The sequence below is a fragment of the Oryza sativa genome, chromosome 2 (genome assembly GCF_034140825.1).
Source record: "Oryza sativa Japonica Group chromosome 2, ASM3414082v1".
In the NCBI taxonomy this organism is placed as follows: Eukaryota; Viridiplantae; Streptophyta; class Magnoliopsida; order Poales; family Poaceae; genus Oryza; species Oryza sativa.
In genome coordinates this window covers 1705467-1728551 of record NC_089036.1, presented here as the reverse complement: position 1 = coordinate 1728551, position 23085 = coordinate 1705467, and the positions used below count along the sequence as shown (strand labels likewise).

The window sequence follows — 23085 nt, the reverse complement described above, 5'->3', positions numbered from 1 at the left end:
TTCCCAAACTCTAACATATATAGTAAATACAGGACAGTTTGAAATCCCATCGAAATTAAAGAAGCCCCTAATTCGAAGCGGATTATTCGCTCACACCATGTCAAACTCGACATACAAATTTGATCGGCACTAGGTGACATATGAATCAGTATTTTAACGTACACCATGTATATATGTAGCAACCGGGGCAAACCTAAGCCGAACGATCGCCTAGCTCGCGCCGCGATGAACGACGACGTGGTGAGCGAGATCCTCCTGCGGTTGCCGGCGAAGGCCGTCCTCCGCTCCCGCGCCGTCTGCCGGACCTGGCGCCGCATCACCACCGCCCACTACTTCATCACCGCCTACTCCCGCCGCCGCCCGCTTCAGCTCCTCGGCCACACGGACCCCAGCGATCACTTTACCTCCGTCTACACCTTGACCTCCCTCCCAGCCACGGCTGTTCCACGCATCGACGACGGCGGCGACATCGCCGGCTGCCGGCGTTTGCTTCAACGCGGCAGATTCTGCTTGAGCCTGGTGACTACCTGCGACGGCCTCCTGATGTTCAGAAGAGTGCAGAAGGGGGGCATGCTCATCTGCAACCCGGCGACGCGGCAGCTCGTCAATCCGGTGAGCCCTGAGCCGTCGTCGCGGCCAAAGGATAACGAGCTGCGGACACTGGGCTTCTACTTCCACCGGCCGTCCGGCGAGTACCGCGTGCTGTGCCACCGCCCACTCCTAGATAATACCACCTACATCCTCTCCACCGGCGCCGCCGAGCCACGGCAGCTCGGCGGCGGCCCTGACTACCACCGCTGCACCATGTTCGTCGGCGAGACCATCGGCGACACCGTGTACTGGTGCCGCCCCCGTTACCTGCAGAACGGCAAGCCACAGATATCGTCGTTCGACACGGTGTCGGAGGCGTTCCGCCTGCTGCCGCCGCCTCCGGTGAGCCTCGCCGAGGACGAACTGGTCGACATGATCGACATGCACGGCACGCCGGCCGTGTGGACGATGACCGAGCTGCACCTCGACGTCTGGGCCTTGGACGAGGATGAGAGGTGGGTGCGGCGGCTGCGGGTGGAGATGCCTCCGCCGCCCGCGCCACTCGCCTACTGGAGCAAGGGCAGCTGGAAGAACGCCGTCGCGACGTTCGAGTCCGGCGGCGGCGGCGTGCAGATGGTGGTGGTGACCTGGGCTTGGAAGTTGCTGTACGACGACACCAACAAGGACAGGAGGGTGGTGGGTCGCACCGTCGCACTATTGTTCCGAGACACTGTGGACATTTCGGGCACACCAATTGTTGGTTTCATGCCTACCGGGAGAGCCTCGTCAGGGTGGAATCTTGCACGCCGGACCTCCCGCCGGACGGCGAGCCCTATCTACAGTTCTGTTGAGTACAAACACGTCGTTACTAGCTACTGATACTATGATCAGTACTTCCTAGTCTAACTATTTCCTCTGTTTTATATAGAGAGGTATTAAGTTATTTTTGACTTTTTTTCCTAGTTATTAAAACTTTTTAAATTTGACTAAGTTTATAGAAAAATACCACAATATCTCAAACATAAAATTAACAAACATATTATCAAAATATATTCAATATTATATTTATCATCAATTCATTATACTACTTAAAAAAATTGTAGTGATGGTGGTGGGTCCTAAACGATCGAAGGTTTGAAGTCCATCCATGGATCCTTCCACACAATTAATGGTTTAGAGTCCTTTGGATAGCGCTCCATCGCATTATTCCGCGTGTGTTCGTTGTTGTTCCTCCGCCCACTTCTCTTGTTCTCTCCAAAACAACTTCTCTCACTTACTTCCTACTCAACACCCCCAGCGCTCCAAGCTGCCGCAAGTCTATCGCTCCCTTCTCGTTCCTCGTCCACGCTGCCACCCCCGCCGCCAAGCCCCCTAACGAAGGTTGTCGCCGCCATCGATCCGATTCTGCCCCTTCCAACCCACGTCATGCAAGTAGTTGTACTAACAAATGCTAGTATCAAACTAGGGAACCTACACCGCCGAGCGATTTTAAGGTTTTTCTCCCGTCGGCACAGAGCCACGGAAGAGGTCGGTCGCTGCCACGAGGTGCTACATCGGATTCAAGTCACGCCGCCACTCACTTTGAGTACTAACAACAGGTGTGACCCCCAATCGCCCGTCCTTATAAGGATCCATCGACGTTCGAGTCCCAAGTTCTGACGGTAGTTATGGTCGTGTCATCTTTGATTTGTGAGAAATCCACCGCACCTATTGATTCATCCCAAAGGAGGAAAAAAAAATTCCAAGCTAGTAAGAATGAGAGCTGGATGATTTTGTAAAATTAACACTATGTGTGAAAGGGGACATAGCTGATGTGGCATTTTCTTCTAGGTTGGTCAATGGTGTGGCAAAAAATTCTTTTGAACCACAGTTGCATTCACCTAGTCAAGATATTGGAATGTTACGTTCAATTTTTGAGCTTTTACTTTTACATCTAATTGTACGCACCTATTAAGTTTTTTCCCTTATCACTTTTAAGTTTGCAATTTACCTTGCCACTAGTTATGCTTAATTATAATTATAAGAGAAATAATAAATTTAACAATTTTTCTATATATTTGTCAATAAATTTTATCCTAAAAATTTAACAGATGTAATTACAGTATAATCGTAGTGTAATTACATTGTAACTTACATGTAATTACACTGTAACTATAATGTAACTTGTATGTAATTTTTAAAAATCTCTCCGTAACATGTTATTTCGGTAAAATGGAGGTCGTGGGAACAAATCATTTCACATGTGTGTGCTGTGATTTTTTTCCTCACCAGAACAAATATTGTAATAGATCTAACGATTCAAAATTATGTGAAACTTACATACAAGTTACATTGTAGTTACATGCAAGTTACCGTATAATTACACTACGATTGTACTATAATTACATCTGTCAAATTTTTAGGAGAAAAATTGTCGATAAATGTATAGGTGGTCCCTAAATTTAATGCATCGACAATTTTATTGTTACTGTTCACGTAATTTCTTTTGCGCCCCTTCGTTTTTTTGTTTTTACAAACAAGTTCCTGGTGCTTCGCCTCGCGCTATTTTCGGGCCGTTTCTCGGGTGCGGCCCAGCCCACGACACCGAACCGCAATCCCCTCCTTCGTTTCGCCGCGGCGGCGCGGACCACACCACTGCTCCCCGCCGCCGCCGGCGGCTGCTCCGACCGCCGCCCCCGCGCGCGCCGCCGCCGATGTGGAAGAGAGTTCTGGAGACGACGAAGAAGGCCGCCGCCGCCGCTACCGCTACCGCCGCAACTGGCCCGCAGCTCGCCACGCGGAAAAACCCTTCCTCCAGCCGCCGCAAGGCCGTCACGCCGGCCACCGCGGTCTCCCCCGCCGCCCTCCTCCGCCTCAAGCAGGCCGCCTCCTCGAAGAGGACCAACCTGCCCTCCACCCTCCCCGACGCCCAAGGTAACCGGCACCACTGCTCTCCTCCGCTTCCCCCATTCGCTTCTCGCTTACTCCTGTCGATTGTGTTGCTCAGATGTAGCCGCTGTGGAGGACGAGAACCCTTCCGGCGGTTTCACCAAGGAGATCCTGTCCATCTTAAATGGTATCATCAAACTTCAGTCTGACACTATCTCATGGTCATTTTGCGATGGCCAAAGTGGAAACTAATGGTGTAATCGTGATATACTTGTTCAATGTTTAGGACCTGATGATGCAGAAGAATTGAGGGGGGCGCAAGCGCCACCGGAGGAGTCTGAAGATGCCGAAGAGTCTGTCGTGAACAGGATACTGGACACGGAGTGGTTTGCGGCGCCACCACCTAGCAACCCACTGGCGGCCTGGCGGAAGGAGGTGGCAAGGGAGAAGAAGAAACGGTACATATTCAAGAACACAGAGAGCCGCCGCTTCACCAGGTTGATGCAGAAGTGTGCCGATAAGCTTGGAGCAGAGCCCGCGCTTGAATTCTTTGGGAAGCTGGGGAGGGATACTGGGGCTAAGGAGTTTAATGCTTTGATCAGGATTTGTTTGGGCAAGGCAAAGGAATGCATGGATATTGACTCAGCAGTGGAGCATATTTATAGGGCATATCGCCTCTTTGAGCTGATGAGAGAAAGGGGTTATCAGATTGTGGAAGATTGTTATGGACCATTCCTTCTGTATCTGGTGGATGTAGGGATGTCAGAGGAGTTTGATATGTTCAGTGTGTTCTTTAAGGATGCAAATCCACGGTCCAGCTCGAGAATAGCTTATTACGAGATGTTGTTATGGATTAGAGCTCAAGATGAAGAAAAGATTCAAGAACTTTGCCGCTCTGTTGAAGACTTCAATGAAGAAGGTGACTATGATATGGCAGGTAACTAACCAAAATCACAACCAATCTTCCTTTGTCACTCATTCACAAATGGGAAAAGCGCTGTTTAATGTTGCACAATTTATTCGACACACAGAACATTCTTCCAACTGTACCTTATTCAAGATACTGCTTTACAGAAAGTTATATGCTGGCCTTTGCTGAAAGCGACAGGAGGCTGGATTTCATCAGCTTGCTTGAGTCACTTGATCCAACAAGAATTTTACGCTCAAAGTACTTATTGACCATATTCCAGTCTTTGGGTAGGTTAGAATTGAAGAACTATGCTGAGAAGCTTCTTCAGCAGATGAGGTCGAAAGGTAATAACTCTGTCGTTTTGCCAAAAAATTTAAATATCCATTTGCTGGAAATAAGATGGACATATGATGAATATTGGCCACAAATATTTCTATTCTAATGTTATTCAGTTACCCCATCAGATTTCCCTCTGTTACGTTTCTTACCTGCTAATGTTTCTGTTTCAGAATCTGGTGTTGGAAAATTTTCATCGATAATATTTGAGTATGCTTCAAATATACCAAACATAGCGGTGAGGAATCTTTTACGATGACTACTGGTAATATTCGTAGCCGCTAATTATAGTATGAACTTGGAGTGGACTTTACGTGTAGCGTTCTTCAATCCTGTGCAAAAATGGTCTTATAGCAAGATGTTAAAAAAAAAAGGAATATGTAATACAGTACTTTAGAGAGCACACCCAATTTTGCTATTATATTTTTATTCTGTGCGAAAGAAGTATTCTGCATTTCCATAATGCACATTGTGTGGCTAAAAAACATGGTGCTTTGGGCTAAACTAGCATAGAAAATTTATAAATTTATTTCTGTGTGATTCAAAAGAATAGACAATCCATTTTTTTTTATTCGTACATCGAAAGATAAATCATGTTTCATCAAATTGCTAATATGACCACATTTTATTTGATCCCAAGTGGATGGAAAGGTTTATTTGCTGATATACTACTCCCTCCATCCAAAAGTCTAAGACCTATTCCATTCTTTGGCTTTTCCAAAAGTCTAAGTCATATTTGTAGTCACTATGTGCTATATTAAATTTTTGAGCGGAGCCCAAGAAGCCATTTTAGTACTTATTGGTTGCATGTTCATTGATTTTGTCACATGATGAATGAATTAATTACTCATTGGTCTTGGTGCAAAAAGAAATAGGTCTTAGACTTTTGGATGGAGGGGGTATCTTAGTTTTCGTGACTTGCTTACAAAAACTGTGGTGTTCAATCTAAGAATGACATTATTTAAAAAATATAACTATCTGAACCAGTGCAGTTAGTTATCATGTTAACAGCGCCCTTTTAGCTAAACAGAATGATAAGAACACTGGAAATGGATTTTCTTGAAGGTTGAAGATGTTATAGTATCATTCAATAGATGGCATGAGCAGTTTGAGGTAGCACCCTCTATTTCTGCATCTGAGAAGATCATCTCTGTTTGTTGCAAATCGTCAAAGGTAAGTCAAATCCACCGGTACTTTTTTTTTAAAAAAAATGGTTAAGTAATTCAATACATGTTTTTAGAAATTTGGTCCCCAAACAATATATGATCTTTTTTATGTATGCCATGTCCATACATACCTTTTGCTTTGTGTTGTTTGGTTTCTGCTGGCCTGGGTACTTAACCGGCTTTACGTTTAAAGAGTCCATGTCATGCCTAACAGCCTAACATACCTATCTGGTCTATTATTTCAAGTAGCTATCAGTCCACCGGTAGTTTTTTTTATTTAAAATTCTTCTACCACCACCTAGGTGTTGGGAAGAAATGCTTATTTAAATTTGGATGCAGTGGAAATGTGTGGTCACTTGGAATGGTTTATTAATGGATATTGGCTGATGTGTGCTGAACTTGTGGCCACCATTTGGGTAGCCACCACTGAAGTGTAGCAAAGAGCTTGGAGTTTAGTTTGAAGCCTAACCTAGTAACCTTGCTATGAAACCTTAGGCGTGGTACAGTTTGTTAGGCAAATATCTTGCTCATTTCTGTGATTGAACTTTGCCATATGCATGCCATAGACTCAGATTGTCACTTAACTTTTTCTACAGCCATGGCTGTGAATTTTGTTGCCCAAAATTAGTTATAGCAAAGTTTTTTACAAACCAAATAGGCCTCAATATTGTATGTGATACACATATTTTGGTACAACAATCTTAGTTTCAATGTGAAGTGTTTGGATTTATCAATCTGGGCCACTCAAATCAATATTATAACCGCGCTGTGTTCCCTAATGTTTTATGCAGATCAGCTTAGCTCTTGATGTAGCTGAGTGCTTATGTAAATCCAACCCCGATATGCCAGTTGAATTGTTTCATCCAATAATACAGGCCTGTGAACAAGGCTCTGAATTTCACTTGGTAAGCAGTTCTATATGACTATATTTAGTTGTGGCTTGCAGTGCAGATGTGTGTTCATTTTATATTAATTATTAGGGGGTATTATAGGTTATAAGAATTTGCAACATTTAAGTGCTTTGTATGGTTTTGTGCATGACTGCATATGTTTTTAGTAACAACATAAGCATCTTGTAGAACATGACCTTTTCTAGTATGAACACATCCCAACCTATTAAAGCACTAGTACAATCGTTAACATTGTTGTAATGTAATAACTAACTAGTGATCTTAATAAGCTGTTATTTACATTTGTTTGAGTTGTTAAAGCATAAAATTGATTGTGAGGAAGTCTCTGCCACGCATCATAAGTCATAAGATATATGAACTACTGTTGCTGGTCTCACAGGTAGCATCTATTTTAAAAATTAACTATACATGTTCTCATGTGATATGTCTTATTGGGAACAATGCTAAGCATCTGTATTCACTCTAACCTTTTCAGGTTCATCCAATATATGATTTGATGCGTCGCCACAAGATGAAATTGAAAACCGAAACATTCAGAAACATGATAAATTTATGTGTAAAGATGAAAGATGTAAGTCATTATGCAGGTCACCTGCTATGTTTAGGCATCATATGAAATTTACTGATCCTTTTTCTCCCCAGTTTGAAGGTGCTTACCGTATACTCACAGATGCAGAAGAGTCTGGGGATATATCCACTGTAAGCCTGTATAATGCTATCATGCTTGGATATTTCAGAGAGGTAAACTCTCGGGTTATCTGTTGTTCTTTTGATTTGTTTTCCTCAGTTACCATACAATCCATATGTCCATTTTAATTATTCAAAAAATGATGGATCTCCTATTAACTATTGTCAGCATACTTGCTCAACTTTAGCTGACTCGATTTTACATCATGCCTGGTCAGTAGAAATGCATAAACACATAAGAGATGACACATGCTTGTTTTTTTTTGTTGAGATTTTCCAAACCTCTTCCCTCAAGTACAAATGCGCAACAGTTTCGAATAAGCAACCACTGTAACTATTCAGTATGAAAACGGCATGAAATTTCAAAATTTTTTTTGAGGGGAAACACTGCTGGACTTACCCAGTAGTTATGATTTTTTTATTATTAGCAAAAGACCATATTTACATACTGTAGTAAGATTTAAAGACTATTATTCCAGATTGTTTGTGCCTTAGTGCCTTTCTCCCTTTAAATTCGCTATGTTTCTATATAGAAAAACCACAATGGAGCACAGATGGTCATGGCGCAAATGCAGATTGCCGGAGTAAAACCAGATTCTGAAACATACTGTTATTTGATATTTAACTGTGAGTTCGAAGAGAAAATCTCTGAGGTTTGTCACATACCTGATTGTTTATTATTACCATTTTTGTGTGTGTTTCAAATAGAGAGGCAACTGTATATGTTCTTGAAAGAACACCTAGTGAAATTATATCCCCAAGTAATTAATTCTATTTGCATTGTTAAATTCTGTTGGATATATCATCATGCAGCATGTCGCATCTTCCATTACATACTAACATGCCTACTCTGTTCGGAAATGCTCCCTCCTTTTCTGTTTAATTGTCTCATTGTTGACTATGGTACACATATCAATGCAATCAACTTTTATCTCCTAAAATAACCAAAGCTCCTAGGTGAGTGGAATATGTTTTCGTTATGTATAATCGAAACTTTGAAAGAACACTCTAGATATTTCTGATTACTTGTATCAATGTCATATTGTTAAATTTATGATTGGTCCTCAAAGGACAAAATAGGGAATGCCACTGTGACAAATGTATAGTGCCAAGTATTCTCAGACACAAAATTATGGTCAACTGTGACAAGTAAAGGAAAATGGAGGAATTATCTGACATTTTAAAAGACGCGTAGTCAAACTTCTTTATCTTTGACCATCATTGTGTAAAAAAATATTTAGATTGGTCATGTGGAATTTCAGAAATGGTGCAATTAGAGTTGTCATATAAATCTTAATTTTTTTTTACTAATACACTTATTTAAAGTAATTTTTGAAGTTGCATATTGGAGGGTTTGCCAATGTCTAAAACGCCATATACTATTGAACAATTGGCATGATTCTTTACCATAGTTTACACTGACATTAGAATTTCATGTTTTAAACCCCTTTCAATTTATAGTTTCTGTTGGGATAAGCACTGGCTGTTGAATTGTTTACAGTATCTTGATCAATTACGGCAAGATGGAATACACATGTCCAAGCATATATATATGTCACTAGTTAGTGCATATGCAAGACTTGGGAATTTTGACATGGCTAAACAGGTAATGTGCTTGCCGATCATAATTCTCTTTGAATTTTGCTGCACCTTCAGGTGCCAGATCTCACACATGTACTCGTGTTTTCTGAATTAGATTACATAAGTTAATGGCTATTATTATTACTACGAAGATGCTAATGTTGTACTTGTTCTATTTTGCTACTGAAAACCTTTGCTGCTTTCTTAGGTTCTCGAAAACAAGGAAATACCACCTAAGTACCTCAATGAAATTAAGAGTGCGCTTATAGGAGCTCTTGCATCAAATGGGAAGGTATTAGATGGACTTATCATGTATGATGAAATCAAGCAATCTGGATGCCACCTTGAGCCAAAATCAGCAATAGCCCTGATTGTAAGTAAAACTGTTACGTATGTTTACTTCTAATGAAGAAATGGGTTGTGCCTACACGTTTGAGAACCACTTGTTCTAGTCTCCATCCTTAATAGTATTTTTTTTTCTGCAGGAGAATACCCAAACAAAAGGTGAGCTGGATAGACTGTATCAACTTCTGGAAGAGCTTGGTGACTCAAACATGTGGTTTGACGGGTGCAGTAGAGTACTTCTGTACTGTGTTCAGCACAATCACCCTAAGTATGCTAATCGATATTTAAGCACTTGTATTTATACTTCTGTTTACTTTTTATTTTTCATTCACTCTTTATTTTCATCATCTTTTCCAGTGCTGCCATTGGTTTGCTTAAGCAGCTTAAGGAGAAAGATGAATTGAGTACATATATGGTTATTGATCAGGTATTGATTGTTATTCTTGGATAGGATAGCACATGAACATTTGATTTCCTTTTTTTTTTTTTTTGGGGGGGGGGGGGGCACTGATTTTGACTAGAATCTATACCTTTTGGCTGGCAAATTCCTTTTGATTAAGGGTACATTGGATATCCTGTTTGTTCTAATGTTATCCACGTTTTTTTTACTACTTGGTTATGGTCTTATCTTTAGGAAATATGCTATATGATCTCGCTTATTATTCTGTTAACTAGTTCATAAATTCATTTCAGTTTAATTAGGGTGACATGATGAGAAACCAAACTTGATTTTGATTACAAATATCTAATTGCTTTTATTAATTTTTTACTGTTCAAACTCCTTCGAATTGTTCCTCATAAAGGTGTATATGAATTGTTCCTCAAGACATTTCGCCATGAACTATACCTTTTCCATGCTTTCTTTGTTTTGGTACCTCTTGTTTACTTTCATGAATGGTTTTCAAGGTCTTCAGTCAAATATGGGATATGGATCCTGTAAATTTGGATTTTGGAATGAAGATTCTCCATGCTGTGAAAGAGCTTGGGCTTAATGTTTCTCGGACAAGCCTTGACTTTCTTCTTAGTGCTTGTGTAAAGGCAAAGGATTCAAATCGTGCCCAGCTGATATGGACAGAATATGAATCTGCAGGCCTTCCACATAATGTACTGACTTCCTTGAGGTTAGATTCTTCCTATTGGCACATAAGCTGATTATCCAGTACATTTTACAATGTTGGCTTGCTTTTGTTGGGCAATTCGATACCTTGACCAGTGTGCTTGCTTTGCAACCTTGTCAAATTCCTTTTATTGTGGCATTTAGTAGATATACTGCATTTGTGCCTGCAGGATGTATCAGGCTCTTTTGTTGTCCCAGAAGAAGAAGGCGACTAAGAAGTTGCTGCGGAAGATACCAAAGGAAGATGTTCATGTGCGTTACATAATAGATTCTTGTCAAATGGCATACTGCAGCCAGAATCTTAAGCTACCTTCTGCCAGTAGGTCCAGTTCAATAAAGAGAGCTGCTTCCAAGGTATAAGAAACTCATTAAATTTGCCACTTCTGTTATAATAAAATATACTGAAACCAATTTGTTACCTCTAGGAAAACTCATCCTGTTAGATGTCTTCATTAAGGAATAATGATCAGATGAGTCCAACATTAATAGAAACTGCATGATGGAAATTTTCGTGAAATATCCTGTATGTCACATTTTGTTATACTGTTGGGATAGTTTCAGGCACTCCCGTCCTATGAAAGAACATGCAAACAGTCATGATTTTATTTTGGTAAAACTTTAAAAATTTAGTGTGAGAATCATCCATCATCTCATAAATTTCAACTGAAAACATGACTTATATACAAGGACAAAGAGGAAAAAGATAAATTTCACTGTTATTTTTAGATTTCCTCATCAGAAGAATAATTTTTGTCAATGTGTAGATCGAGTTTAGTCTTTTGAAGTTCTGTGGGACGATGGATAACATCAATATCTATATTATGATTTCCCTTTTCTTTTCTGGAATTTCTCATTACTGTTCAAATGCTCTTTTATAGGCTGGGAGCACCTGTAAGCCTGCTGCTTCAGGAACCGAGGTGTTTCGAAATGAAGCTGAAGAGGCACATACTGGCCCTTGATAATAGACAGACTTTTCCTGAACATTGCCTCTAGTTTGGTGCCTGGAATTACCTGCACCCGCTTCAAGGAGCTACATGTGTTTCTGTTTCTGGCTTGAAACAAGCAATCATACATGGGAGCCGTCACCGAAAGACGGCGAGACCACTGGCCACATTTGAGGCCTTTGGTGTGACCACTGGCCACCACTCCCTGCATTGCAATTGCATTGCAGCCCCCACTTGGCTTAATGGCCAAGACCTAGCTAGCCAGCCTCTCTGCTCATAGTGCTTCCCATGTGACCACAAGGCTAGGGTTTGGTCACAGTGAAACAATCACTGCCCCACAGCCTCACCAACCAGGAAAAAGATCTGCCCTGTTTGATTTTGGGAGTGGAGTGAGGGGAGAGATTGAGATTGGTAGGGCAGAATAGTTGTACTCCTCAGCCTGCAACCAAGATATCACAGGATAATATCTTAACCAGATAGGTAACAGCCACACATTTTTGCACCTGTTACAGCTCAAGTCATTACTAAAACCAGCATTGTTGTAGAAGTTATGATTTGTGTTCTAGTTTTTCTTTATTGGGGTATGCCTTTGATTACAGGTACAATGGTTATGGTGAAGATTGTCTTTTGATCTTGTCATCTAATTCATGGTATGCAATTGCAAAACGGGTTGCATAGCTGAATATATGATGGCTTATGATCAGTTCCTTTCACTAACAGATATTGGGCACTGCCATTTTATTACCTTAAAACGTGCTAATATGTTTGGATAGCTCAGAACCAAAGAGGAAGAAAACAACCCTGTATTTTTTTTCCTTTTCTCCATACTTTTTCTTTCCTATACCATGTAAGGTTCTGACAGGAACCTAACAATGGAAATGGTTCATGAAAATTGTACGCTGGCCCTAGAGAAAGCAAGCAAGAAAGGAGCGCACACCCCACACACTAACTAGATAAGATGAATGGTCCATGCAAATAAGAGACGAGGCTGTAATGATCCAATTTTTGCTTTATGGATAGTACATTATATTGTCTAGTTGAAGATATGCAAAGCCATGGAAAGCCTAAGATATGCAGAAAACGAGCGGCTCATTTGTGTCCCCAATTAAAAAAGAATATGGAACCAACAGGCTTAACTTACAAGACGGTTTGGCATATACCCAAGTCATGCTCTTGGTCTCCATCACAGGTGCTTTAATTAATTTTATTATTTGTAGTCAAGCTATTATTATTATTATTATTTGGTTGCGCACCTTTTTCCTTTACAGAAAAAAATAAAGAAACATTGGAACTTTGAGAGGTTATCAAAATAGTTAAGCCGTCCTATCAGCCCTGGCACGTACTATATATTCCAGTCTCAAGCGAGCTTTTAACCTCGTAAAGGAAGCCCAGCATTTCTGTGGTGTTTGCTATAAAGAACTTTATGTTTTTATGGACGTACTGGGGCACGATATCTAGTCAATTTGTGTTTTATATTTTTGACATGTTAGAGTTTTGTACATACGGCCGGGTGACACAATCTCTTCAAGTTGGTTAGCTGGTGTACCATTACTTGCAAATTAATTTGGTGTACTTAATTAGACTAGTGTATTGAATACAGATAAGAACACCTTTTGTACCAATGTGACAACGTTGTCCTGCCACAGAAACAGGGTAGCTAAAAAGTTCATATGTAAACATTTTCTTTTAGATAATGGAAATGGATTACATCTTTTGGCTTTTGTCATAAGACACACAACCATAAGTTTAATAGTAATAAAAAGTAAGATAAAAGTAAATCAAAATGAGAAATAAGGTGAATATGTAAACATAAGTTTCCAAAAGAGGGTTTATTCTTATAGTCATATTAAGAAAAGTTTAAACATATAGAAAACCCTTTTCTCGAAATAGAGTATAAACGCACAAGCTAATATATACGTGTGAACACTTAGCCCTATAATAAAATCATACAATACACATATCTTACTTCTGTAAGCATCTCTAAGAGAGTGGGCTTGTTTTTTACGTTTATGATAATGGATATATATATATATATATATATATATATATATATATATATATATATATATATATATATATATATATATATATATATATATATATATATATATATATATATATATATATATATATATATATATATATATATATATATATATATATATATATATATATATATATATATATATATATATATATATATATATATATATATCCCTACCACTGAAAAGAATAATTAGCCAAAATAAGAAAAATTCTTGATGCAATATATGTTCAGCTCCAAGCCGCAAGGCTATTAGTGTAAGGAATACATGTTAGGTGCAAAACCAGAAACCAGGATAGAAGCATATGCATGCACAAACATTGGATGCACAGAGCACACAGGACTAAGGATCAGCAGGCCACTAACTAGCAAGCATGCATGCATGCATATGCAACCCAATATGCCATGCCACTTAGCTTCACTCCCCCAAAGGTGCACAACCACACACACACACACACAACTTCCTTTTTACCCCTCAAGCCTTGAATCTTTGGTAGGAGAAGGGGGAGGAGATTCTCCTTTTGCCATGTGGTTCATACCCTACAACAACCCCAAGCACATATGCATAATGTAGCTTAGATATTTCTCACCCCTTAGCTTGTTTGCAATGCAACTGTGGGGTAATGGACCTTGCCCCAACCACACAAATATACTCCCCCACAAGAGCAGCCAAGTTGGTGACCAGAGATATGTGAGGGCCTGGATCAAAAGGAATTCAGCTAGCACATTCTCATCCATGATCAGCTGTATTTTAATTATACCCGATTCAGAGATTTCATTTTTCTTTCTTTTAAAAAATTATCCCGTCATAGTTATTTGATGTTTATGACAAGATTCGATTAAACTTTTAAAATTATGATCAAAACTTATAATATTTATAGTTGTAGTATTATTCTGCATATTGATAACCCGTCGATTTATTCAATGCCTTTAAAATCCTGCACATGGGGACAAGAAGTCCATGTAACAAGCTATGCACCACAAATGTATAATCCCTGCATGGTAAGCAACTTGCAATGGTTCATTTGGGTGTGGTAGGTCCATGCATGCATGCAGTTGTCATGTCCTTTAGGAGCTTGCACTGCACCACAAAACTCCTACTACAGCCACAACTAAGCCAATAAGCTAGGGTTCCTTCCTAGCTACCAGCTTGTGGTGCAATTATGCCTTGGGTACTAAGAAAGAAGCAGCCATGCACACATCAACATTGATGCTTGGGTAGCTTATCTAACCTAGTGGTGTCACCTCATTGCTCCAGTGGTCACACACACATATTAACAGGATAGCAACAGGGCAAAGCTAGCTAGCTTGAGTGATCAAATCATCTCCAGGATCTCAAGGTGATGGTGCTTCATATGAGCAAGCCTAGACACCTCTGGGCAGCTTCATGCACCGGCCTCTCTCCACATATTTCATCACCAAAAGTATAGCTAGAGCTACTATATGTCTAGCTATATGCATTGTGTGCCATTCATTTGGACACCTTGATGAACCATTGAGATCTGATTGGAAATAACAAGTATCAAAATATAGAGGTGCATGTAGCCAACAATATATAGGATAAAGATTTACCTTTCCTTATGTCATTTCTATTTTATCCGATTTGGTCTCTCTATATATAGATTAACAGCTTATTTGGAATACTCCTTCTGTTTCATATTATAAGTCGTTTGTCTTTTTTCCTAGTCAATCTTTGTTAAGTTTGATCAAGTTTATAAAAAAGTTTAGCACCATATGAAATATCAAATTAGTTCCATTAAATCTACCATTGAATAGAGTATGATAATACATACATACATACATACATACATACATACATACATACATACATACATACATACATACATACATACATACATACATACATACATACATACATACATATATATATACATATATATATATATATATACATATGTATATATATATATATACACACACACACACACACACAACACACACACAACACACACACACACACACACACACACACACACACATATATATATACATATATATATATATACACATATATATATATATATGAAAATGCAGATTTGCACTCGGGTTCATATGTAACTACAATCTACACCGTTGATGTGTTCCAAGATTCGTGCTGCAAAATGTACCTAACCTTAACCAAATGAATGCTTACTATAGGGAGAAAAGATAATTAGGATTAGGTTGGTTCACAATATGTATAACATGTATGTTGCATTTTTTACCAAATAAATTTTTCAATAATAATCATATATGACATTTATATATCTAGTGCATTGTATTTCTCTAATCCTTATTTTGTTTATAACATGATATTTAGTCAAAATGAGAAAACAATATATCTACTATATCACCAAATTGTCATTTTGCAAAAATAATATTTCCAAAATGATATATATCCTACCATCAAAAACTACATAAACAAGATAATTTATATAAACAAGGTAAACTACATAAACAAGTTTTGCATACAAGAAATACAAAAATTATATAAACAAGGTATTTTACACTTGTAAAAAATATAGTATAACGTAAATATCATGCATGTTACATTTTGTTAGAACCTAATATACTTGCCCTAAGATTCGTGCAAGATACATATAGGATGTAGATTGTGGGTACATGTGAACTCGCATGCAAAAAAATCCAACTCATATATATATATATATATATATATATATATATATATATATATATATATATATATATATATATATATATATATATATATATATATATATATATATATATATATATATATATATATATATATATATATATATATAAAAGTTTGATTGTATACTACCGTATTTTTCTATAAACTTAATTAAACTTTAAGAAGTTTGATTAGGAAAAAAGTCAAACGACTTAATATAGTGTAACGGAGAGATTACATGAATTCTGATGGACGGCTCACATTTTGTAGTCATTGAAAACTTTTGTCTCAAACAGGGTCTAATGTTGTGCTAGAAAAGATACCAATGCGCACAATATCGATGCTAACAACAACAACCAAATTCTCCTTTTCCGTGAGGAATCAAAATATCTATGTCTGTTCTGTATGTGAAAATTTTCTCATATGGTTATTGGCCACCACAAGAGATATATCCAACTTGGATTTAATTTCATCCATCTGATCCAGTTGAAAAAAACATATAAACAGAAAAAAGTGAACCCATATGCATCCAGAAAGAGAGAAAAATGTGGCGCTGATGCATCCGGGTCAGCCACGCTTGTCAGGGATCGCACACCACTGAACCGGCCGGAAGCTAGCTTAGCTAGGCCTGACAAATATACTGGCAGGTTCAATGAACCGACTTGTCTTTGTCATAGGCCTTATTTGAGCCGTGGAACATTCCAGAACATTAGCATTCAAGGCTTCAAGTCTAGCACGCCATCATTTACTGAAGTTACACATACTTCCTCCGTTTCACAATGTAAGTCATTTTAATATTTCTCATATTCATATTGATATTAATGAATCTAGATAGATATATATGTCTACATTCATTGACATTACTATGAATGTGAGAAATGCTAGAATGACTTATATTGTGAAACAGAGGAAGTACTGTGCAATCCCTCTAAAAAGAATTATTGTGCAATAATATCTCTTAAGGTGTAGAAATAGATTACACCCTCTAGCTAAAAAAAAACTAATCCTAGTTTTAAACTTGAAAATATGGGTGTCTAAATTCTTAGCTAGAATTTGATTTTCTTTTTATAGGACGGAGAGAGTATTGCATAAGGATTGGTGGAGAGGTATTAGTATTTGCTAGATTAATATTCAAGACATCTGAAATTTTGTATTTTTAGTCACCTAAAATTGCATATTGCTAACTCTAAAATTACAATGTATGTAATGTACAATTTTTACTTTGTATGAACTGTGTATATATGTTATTGCTTATATATGGTTTTACTTTAGTTTTATCGGTTGAATACTTTTACATATAACTTTGTAATTTTTATGAATTGAAAATTTATTTCATGTTTAGGTTAGAATAATTGTTGTTTGACCTTTTATCTAAGGAATAAATGACTTTGTTTGAATGATTAATTAATAGGGGAAATGATGAAAACAATTGGATATATGTTGTTCAACCTTTTATCTATATAATAAGAAAGACATGACTACCTTTGGATGAGTAATAGGGGGAATGATGAAAAGTTGAAAACCACTGGATATCATCCAAGGGATGAGACATATATGAAATCTAGACACTCCCTATAAACTTTTAATATTCCCACTTAAACAGGGCCATGCATTGATAGTATTCCACAACCCCAATAATTTCTTTTCAAGGACCACTATACATCATGTACCTCTTCACACACTGATCATGAGCTACAATGCCAAACAAAAACCCTATCATATATCTAGCTTACATTAGATATAATGATGCATCAAACCCTAAACTAAATCGTCCCTACCACTCACTATTCCTGATGATCGAGCTATAGTGGCATGCAGTAGCCGGATCTTTTGAACGGTGCACACTGTTTGTATGCACCTTAACCACCGCATATATACGCAGCTATGTACATGCATGTATGTATCAAAATAGCTAGCTTGCTTAGCCTGACGATATGATGATTTATAAGTCTCAATCTGTCACCATAAAGTGATTCTCTGATCGAGCTCTCTAGGATCACGAGAGCCATGAATTATGTATGGCCACTACTATACTGTACTATGTATACTTTGGGCCATATCTGCAAGAAGGACAGTTTAACTGACAATTAGTGTATGAATCTATGATGATATTCTGGATCTTTAATTTATCCACTAGCTAGATAGGTATATATCTCAATTCTCAAATCCTCTTATGAAGAAGGTGGAGCTGAACCAAACGTGAAGTGATTTAGAAACAAATATGTAGTGGAGCAGGGCCTAGAGCGGAGCTGAAAACACACCTGCCTTTTGGCCCTGCTTCACAACCTCCTCCACTTGATCCACAAAAATATTTTAGAGTTGAAATCTAGAAAAACACTCTCTCCATGCATAAGTGTAGATCCAAATACGTGGTGAAGACATATCCGAATTACTCCATCCGTTACAAAATACAAGAACTTTTAGCAATCAAAAGTTGTCTTAAAAGTTAAGACATAGCAACTAAGCCTACCCCCAACCTTTATATAAAATGCACACAACCAATAAAAGGACGAAACTAAACCCCCATCACGAAACATAGAAATTAGTGGCTATTAATCCGTATACTAGATCATCACCCATGTTCTTAGTAAAAAAAATCCCATGCCACCTGGTCCAAACATCGTGATACCACCGCAGTAGTACCCCAAAATACCGGTTTGTGGAGGATAGCCCAGGTGCGTAACCACTGGGTAACTAAAGTGATAAACTACAAAGGAGAATACACCAACTTATTATAAAAAATAACTCCGTTTCTGCTTAGCCAAATGGACCAACAAAGAGCTAGCTGCTGCACCCATCAAAAACATATTTCTTATTTCCTTAGGAACACATGAAAGCCAACGCCCAAACATATGAGTAACATTTCGAATAAGTTATAAGTTAGAGGCCATATGAACATACCATACCAAACAAGATAAATGATAATGGAAGAACAAATGTTGAATGGTTTTGTCCTTATGACAAAAGCAATATTTTTTTACTATATTTCCATTTTCTCTTAGCTAGGTTATCCTTAGTTAAAATAATTACTTTCCAACATAAGTACCAAAGGAAAACCTTTACTTTTAGCGGTGCTTTAACCTGCCAAAAATATTAACTACTGTCGATCTATTGCCATTGGCCAATTTAACCTATGGTATGAAGGAAAGGACACTTTGTGAATTTGTGAAAGATCGACAGCTCTCCCGTGGGAACAAGAGCAAAGCTGGATCTGAATACGCACTACACAACACAAGACTAGGCAACACTCGCATGTGCAAGGAAGTCGGCGCGAAAGAAGCCATCTCCCCCAATGCACCCAATGCCATGCCTGCCTGATCTCTTCATGCACGCACCTCCATTACCTCTACATTTTTCTTTTCTTTTTTTTTCCCCTCTCTCCTCCATATCTTGTCGTACTACCAAAGTAACCAGACAATCTACTACTATAGTATCTGCCATGAAAGTAGAGATAAATAATGTAATACCCTGTCTACATTTTTTTACCTTAATTACTGATCATCTCACTTGGTATGGATATATGGGTCATGAGATAAAAACAGTGGCGGAGGCAGGATTTAAACATGAGAGAGGAGGTCTAAGAGTCTTAGGGATACATAATACACTACTATTTAAGTTAATTACCTAATTAGTTAGGTGATTATGTGTGAAAAAATGTTGGAGGAGACATGCCACTGGCCGTCCCCTGTCCCTGCCATTGGATAAAAGAAAAGGTTATATTATTCACTTACAGTTTTACGGTCTTCTTAGGTGTAGTAAGGGACTTGAGTATGGGTGGACGCTGTCACACTGAGGTGGTTATGCTTTTTATTGAGATTTATTCAAAATTAATTTATTATATTTTTTTCTCTATCGTCTGAGGTGTGTGTTTTTTTTGGTTAACAGGCCAATGAACTGAGGTAGAGTGATACCAACTTTATTTTAAAGTTGAATAATTTTAAATTTATAAGAAAAAAACAGATCAATCGAGCAATTTTGAACAGAGACACCGAGCTAGCGAAACGAGCTCATTTTCCACCTAGCTCCTATAGGAAGGTTGCATAACTTTTAGTGTTAATTCGTGGTATACAAAGTAAAAGAGCACGTAAAGATATGTGCTCTGCAAAGCTAAGGCACAAGCAACCAACCTTTTTTCAGTTCCAGAGAAATCGGCCGGCAATGGCCTGATGAATTCTAAGGTATGGGCAGGGTAAGGCTAGCTACACTACACTGCAGCAAAATAATGTACACTTTTTCATCACAAAAATAATTTTAAAAAAATGATGCACACTTTTGGCTCCAACATGGCAGCATGGAGACCGAACGCTGTGCTGTGATGTGCATCACTGAATCTCTGAATGTCTCTGAATCTATCTCATTATGATGATGAAGTGATGAACCGCACACAACACAAGAGCTAGCAAAATGCATATATATTGCTTAGCAAAAGCGATAGCATCACTGCATGGGATGCCTCAAGCCCTCAAATCCTTTTTTTAATAGATTTTAATTCTAAAAGTTGCAGCCTTTCAGGAGGAAATGAATTAATTGAAACCCAAAAGAAAACAAGGATCGTGTTCTTTTTGAGAGAAAGAAACAAGCTAAGGCGATCATGTTCATATCAAATTATCAATCAAGTCGAGATGGATCGATAAATATGTGTGTCTGTCCAACAGCATGCATGCTAGCTTAGCTGCTTCAAGTAGCAGCTGCTTTCATGTCCCCATGACCCACACTGTGATCTGTGATAGCTTTTGTGCATCTCTCTATCTCTCTCTCTCTCTCTCTCTCCCTTGATTCTATTTTTCTTTTTTGAGAGCTATCTGGATCTCTGATCTATATCCAATAGGAATCTTCTCTGACTAGTTAATTCACTGCACAATAATTATCTGAATTTCGTTTTTGACTTCATTTTTCACTCCCTGTTTGATTTGTTCAGGTCTAAAATGCAAATCATTATTCAGTGAATTCCAGGGCTCTTGGACTAATTTTTACTTAAGAAATAGGAAAAACAGATGATCATATAGAATTTTGAGTAGCATAAAATTTTTTCATTGTACTAAACTTATGTCTAAAAAAAAATCTGAACCTCAAGATCAACTATTAGAAAGTTATGTAGAGAATATACTGTCTCATTCAAGGAGAGGGTCATGATTGTGAAATATGTTGTCCTGGAGTTGCATCTTGCATGCATGTTGATTTGTAGGGCCATTGGGTCAATACAATGGAGCACAGAGCTCCAGCCAATAAGAAGTAAGAGCGGCTTGTGTTTTTCTGAACTTTTCACTGAAGAAAAAAAAAAGGACATTTATTTACTCTGAATTTCTGTGAGGAGCAAAGAACATAAAAGCTACATCTACTGCCTGATCCACTCGATGATGTTATTATCTGGACGGGAATTATCCATCCATTCTTAGTTCAGTCCATGAATATGTATATATGTATATATATAAATGTCTGCTCAGTTGATTCTAGCTCTGAAAGTTACTGCAAGACTGAACTTGAAAGCTGCATATGCAAATGGCTAGAAAAACTGATATGAAAAAACATAAATCAATTTTCTATTATGAAGAAAAATCAGAGGTGGAACGTGCAAATAAGTGTGTATGTGTATTCAGGTACGGCTATATCAACTTGGTGTAATTGGGTTAATTCAATAAAGCTTTTATCATAAAAAAAATGTATTCGTGTTTTGTAATATGTGAGTACGTACATTTGAATCTGAATCGAAATAAACATGACCTGTCAAATATTTTCTTAGTCCCAAAATAACTTAATCTAGAATAGAATGTAACATATTATAGTACAATGAATCTTGTCCAGATTCGTGTTGAATTATTTTGGGGAAGTAGATATCATTTCAGGATGGGAGCTAAGCTAGCTGCAGTGTTAAGCTGGCATTTGCAACTATGCATGCAAGCCACCTGGAGGCATCAGAGCAGCTCAGCAGCATGACAGCATCTCCTTGGATCGGCCAGGCCCGCACGTGCGCCCCTGCACGCACGCACGAGCATCAATGGTGAAACACTAGAAGCTAACCTCTCTTTACTTAATTAATTAATTAATTAATAATTAATTTGTACTGGACCTACAGTGGTACTACTTTTTTCATGCTAAGTAATTTACCCTGTATATATCTTTTTTTTTTTCAGACAACTTTGAATCTTCTTCTTTTGTGTGTGTCTTGTTGTTTTCTGAAATCCGATGAAGATTCGATTTGATTCCAAAGCAAGTAGTGAGTGAGTGAGAGAGTAGGAGTGGAAGTGAAGCACTACTGTTCTACTTTGTTGTTGGCAAGGAGCTTTGATATGTGATGAATGGCGAACGCTCATTTCATAAGCAGCCAACACCTCCTAGTTCCCTATTAAAAAAACACAACCTAGTTTCAGGATTTAAGTTATCAACTCATAAATTTAGACTTTCAAATAAATGTTTCTTGTTTCAACCTAAAACTTACTTTGAAAAACCGGTGAGGGAATTATTCACTCCTATATATATCCATTCCAAATTATCCAGATGTATTGCCGAAAATAGCTATAATTTTTTTAACGAAGATAGTAGTTACTACCTCCGTCCCAAAATATAACAACTTTTGGCTATGAATCTAGACACACGGTTGTCCAGATTCATAGTTAAAAATACTTATATTTGGGGATGGATGGTGTAGTTCAATAGCATGCGCCTATTATTTAGCAAATCATATTGGTAAAAAAAATCAGTTCAACATATTACCATATAATGTTGGATGGCGTACATATTAATTAGCGACTCACATCGTCAAAGGAAGCTCATCAATTAGCAAGAGACCCCTTAAGCTTGGATGGTACGTACTCCATCCACACATACAAATAAGCATAGCCACATAGGTAACCTCTATTGACCGTAATTTTTCGTGCAGTAGTCGTTATTGAATGCCACCTCCCGTTCTTGAAGGCAAGTGACGATTAGATAATGACACCATTCTAAATATCACGTACTATTTCACACTAATGCTACGGTTCTAGACACTC

The 23085-nt window shown here is 38.2% G+C and overlaps 2 protein-coding genes across 3 annotated transcripts; both read left to right on the top strand.

Annotated features, from left to right (window-relative positions):
• Nucleotides 1-225: 225 nt before the first annotated feature.
• On the top strand, nt 226-1382 carry LOC107275572 (putative F-box protein At3g10240). Its single transcript, XM_015768829.2, is given in 2 exon segments — nt 226-1239; nt 1242-1382. Coding segments are annotated over 2 exon segments (1155 nt in total).
• Nucleotides 1383-3103: 1721 nt separating this feature from the next.
• LOC4328206 (pentatricopeptide repeat-containing protein At4g04790, mitochondrial) lies at nt 3104-12001 on the top strand. 2 transcript variants are annotated; one of them, XR_001543776.3, is made up of 17 exons: nt 3104-3444; nt 3518-3586; nt 3686-4336; nt 4474-4653; nt 4819-4883; nt 5711-5818; nt 6603-6716; nt 7198-7293; nt 7365-7463; nt 7943-8062; nt 8911-9015; nt 9199-9363; nt 9476-9603; nt 9693-9762; nt 10250-10456; nt 10623-10806; nt 11331-12001. XR_001543776.3 is itself a non-coding variant. In XM_015771339.3 (17 exons), the coding sequence occupies exons 1-17, from the start codon at nt 3225-3227 to the stop codon at nt 11409-11411; spliced, it is 2670 nt and encodes an 889-aa protein (XP_015626825.1). In that variant the 5' UTR covers nt 3104-3224; the 3' UTR covers nt 11412-12001. The 2 variants fall into 2 exon arrangements, 1 of the variants encoding a protein (XP_015626825.1); XM_015771339.3 differs by having other exon boundaries at nt 10242-10456.
• The last annotated feature ends 11084 nt before the right edge of the window (nt 12002-23085 follow it).

Coding starts and splice junctions, on each gene's coding strand:
- LOC4328206 (XM_015771339.3), top strand. CDS start 3,225: ATGTGGAAGAGAGTTCTGGAGACGACGAAGAAGGCCGCCGCCGCCGCT. Junction 7,294..7,364: donor TATGTGTAAAGATGAAAGAT/GTAAGTCATTAT, acceptor TTTTCTCCCCAG/TTTGAAGGTGCTTACCGTAT. Junction 9,016..9,198: donor ATTTTGACATGGCTAAACAG/GTAATGTGCTTG, acceptor CTGCTTTCTTAG/GTTCTCGAAAACAAGGAAAT.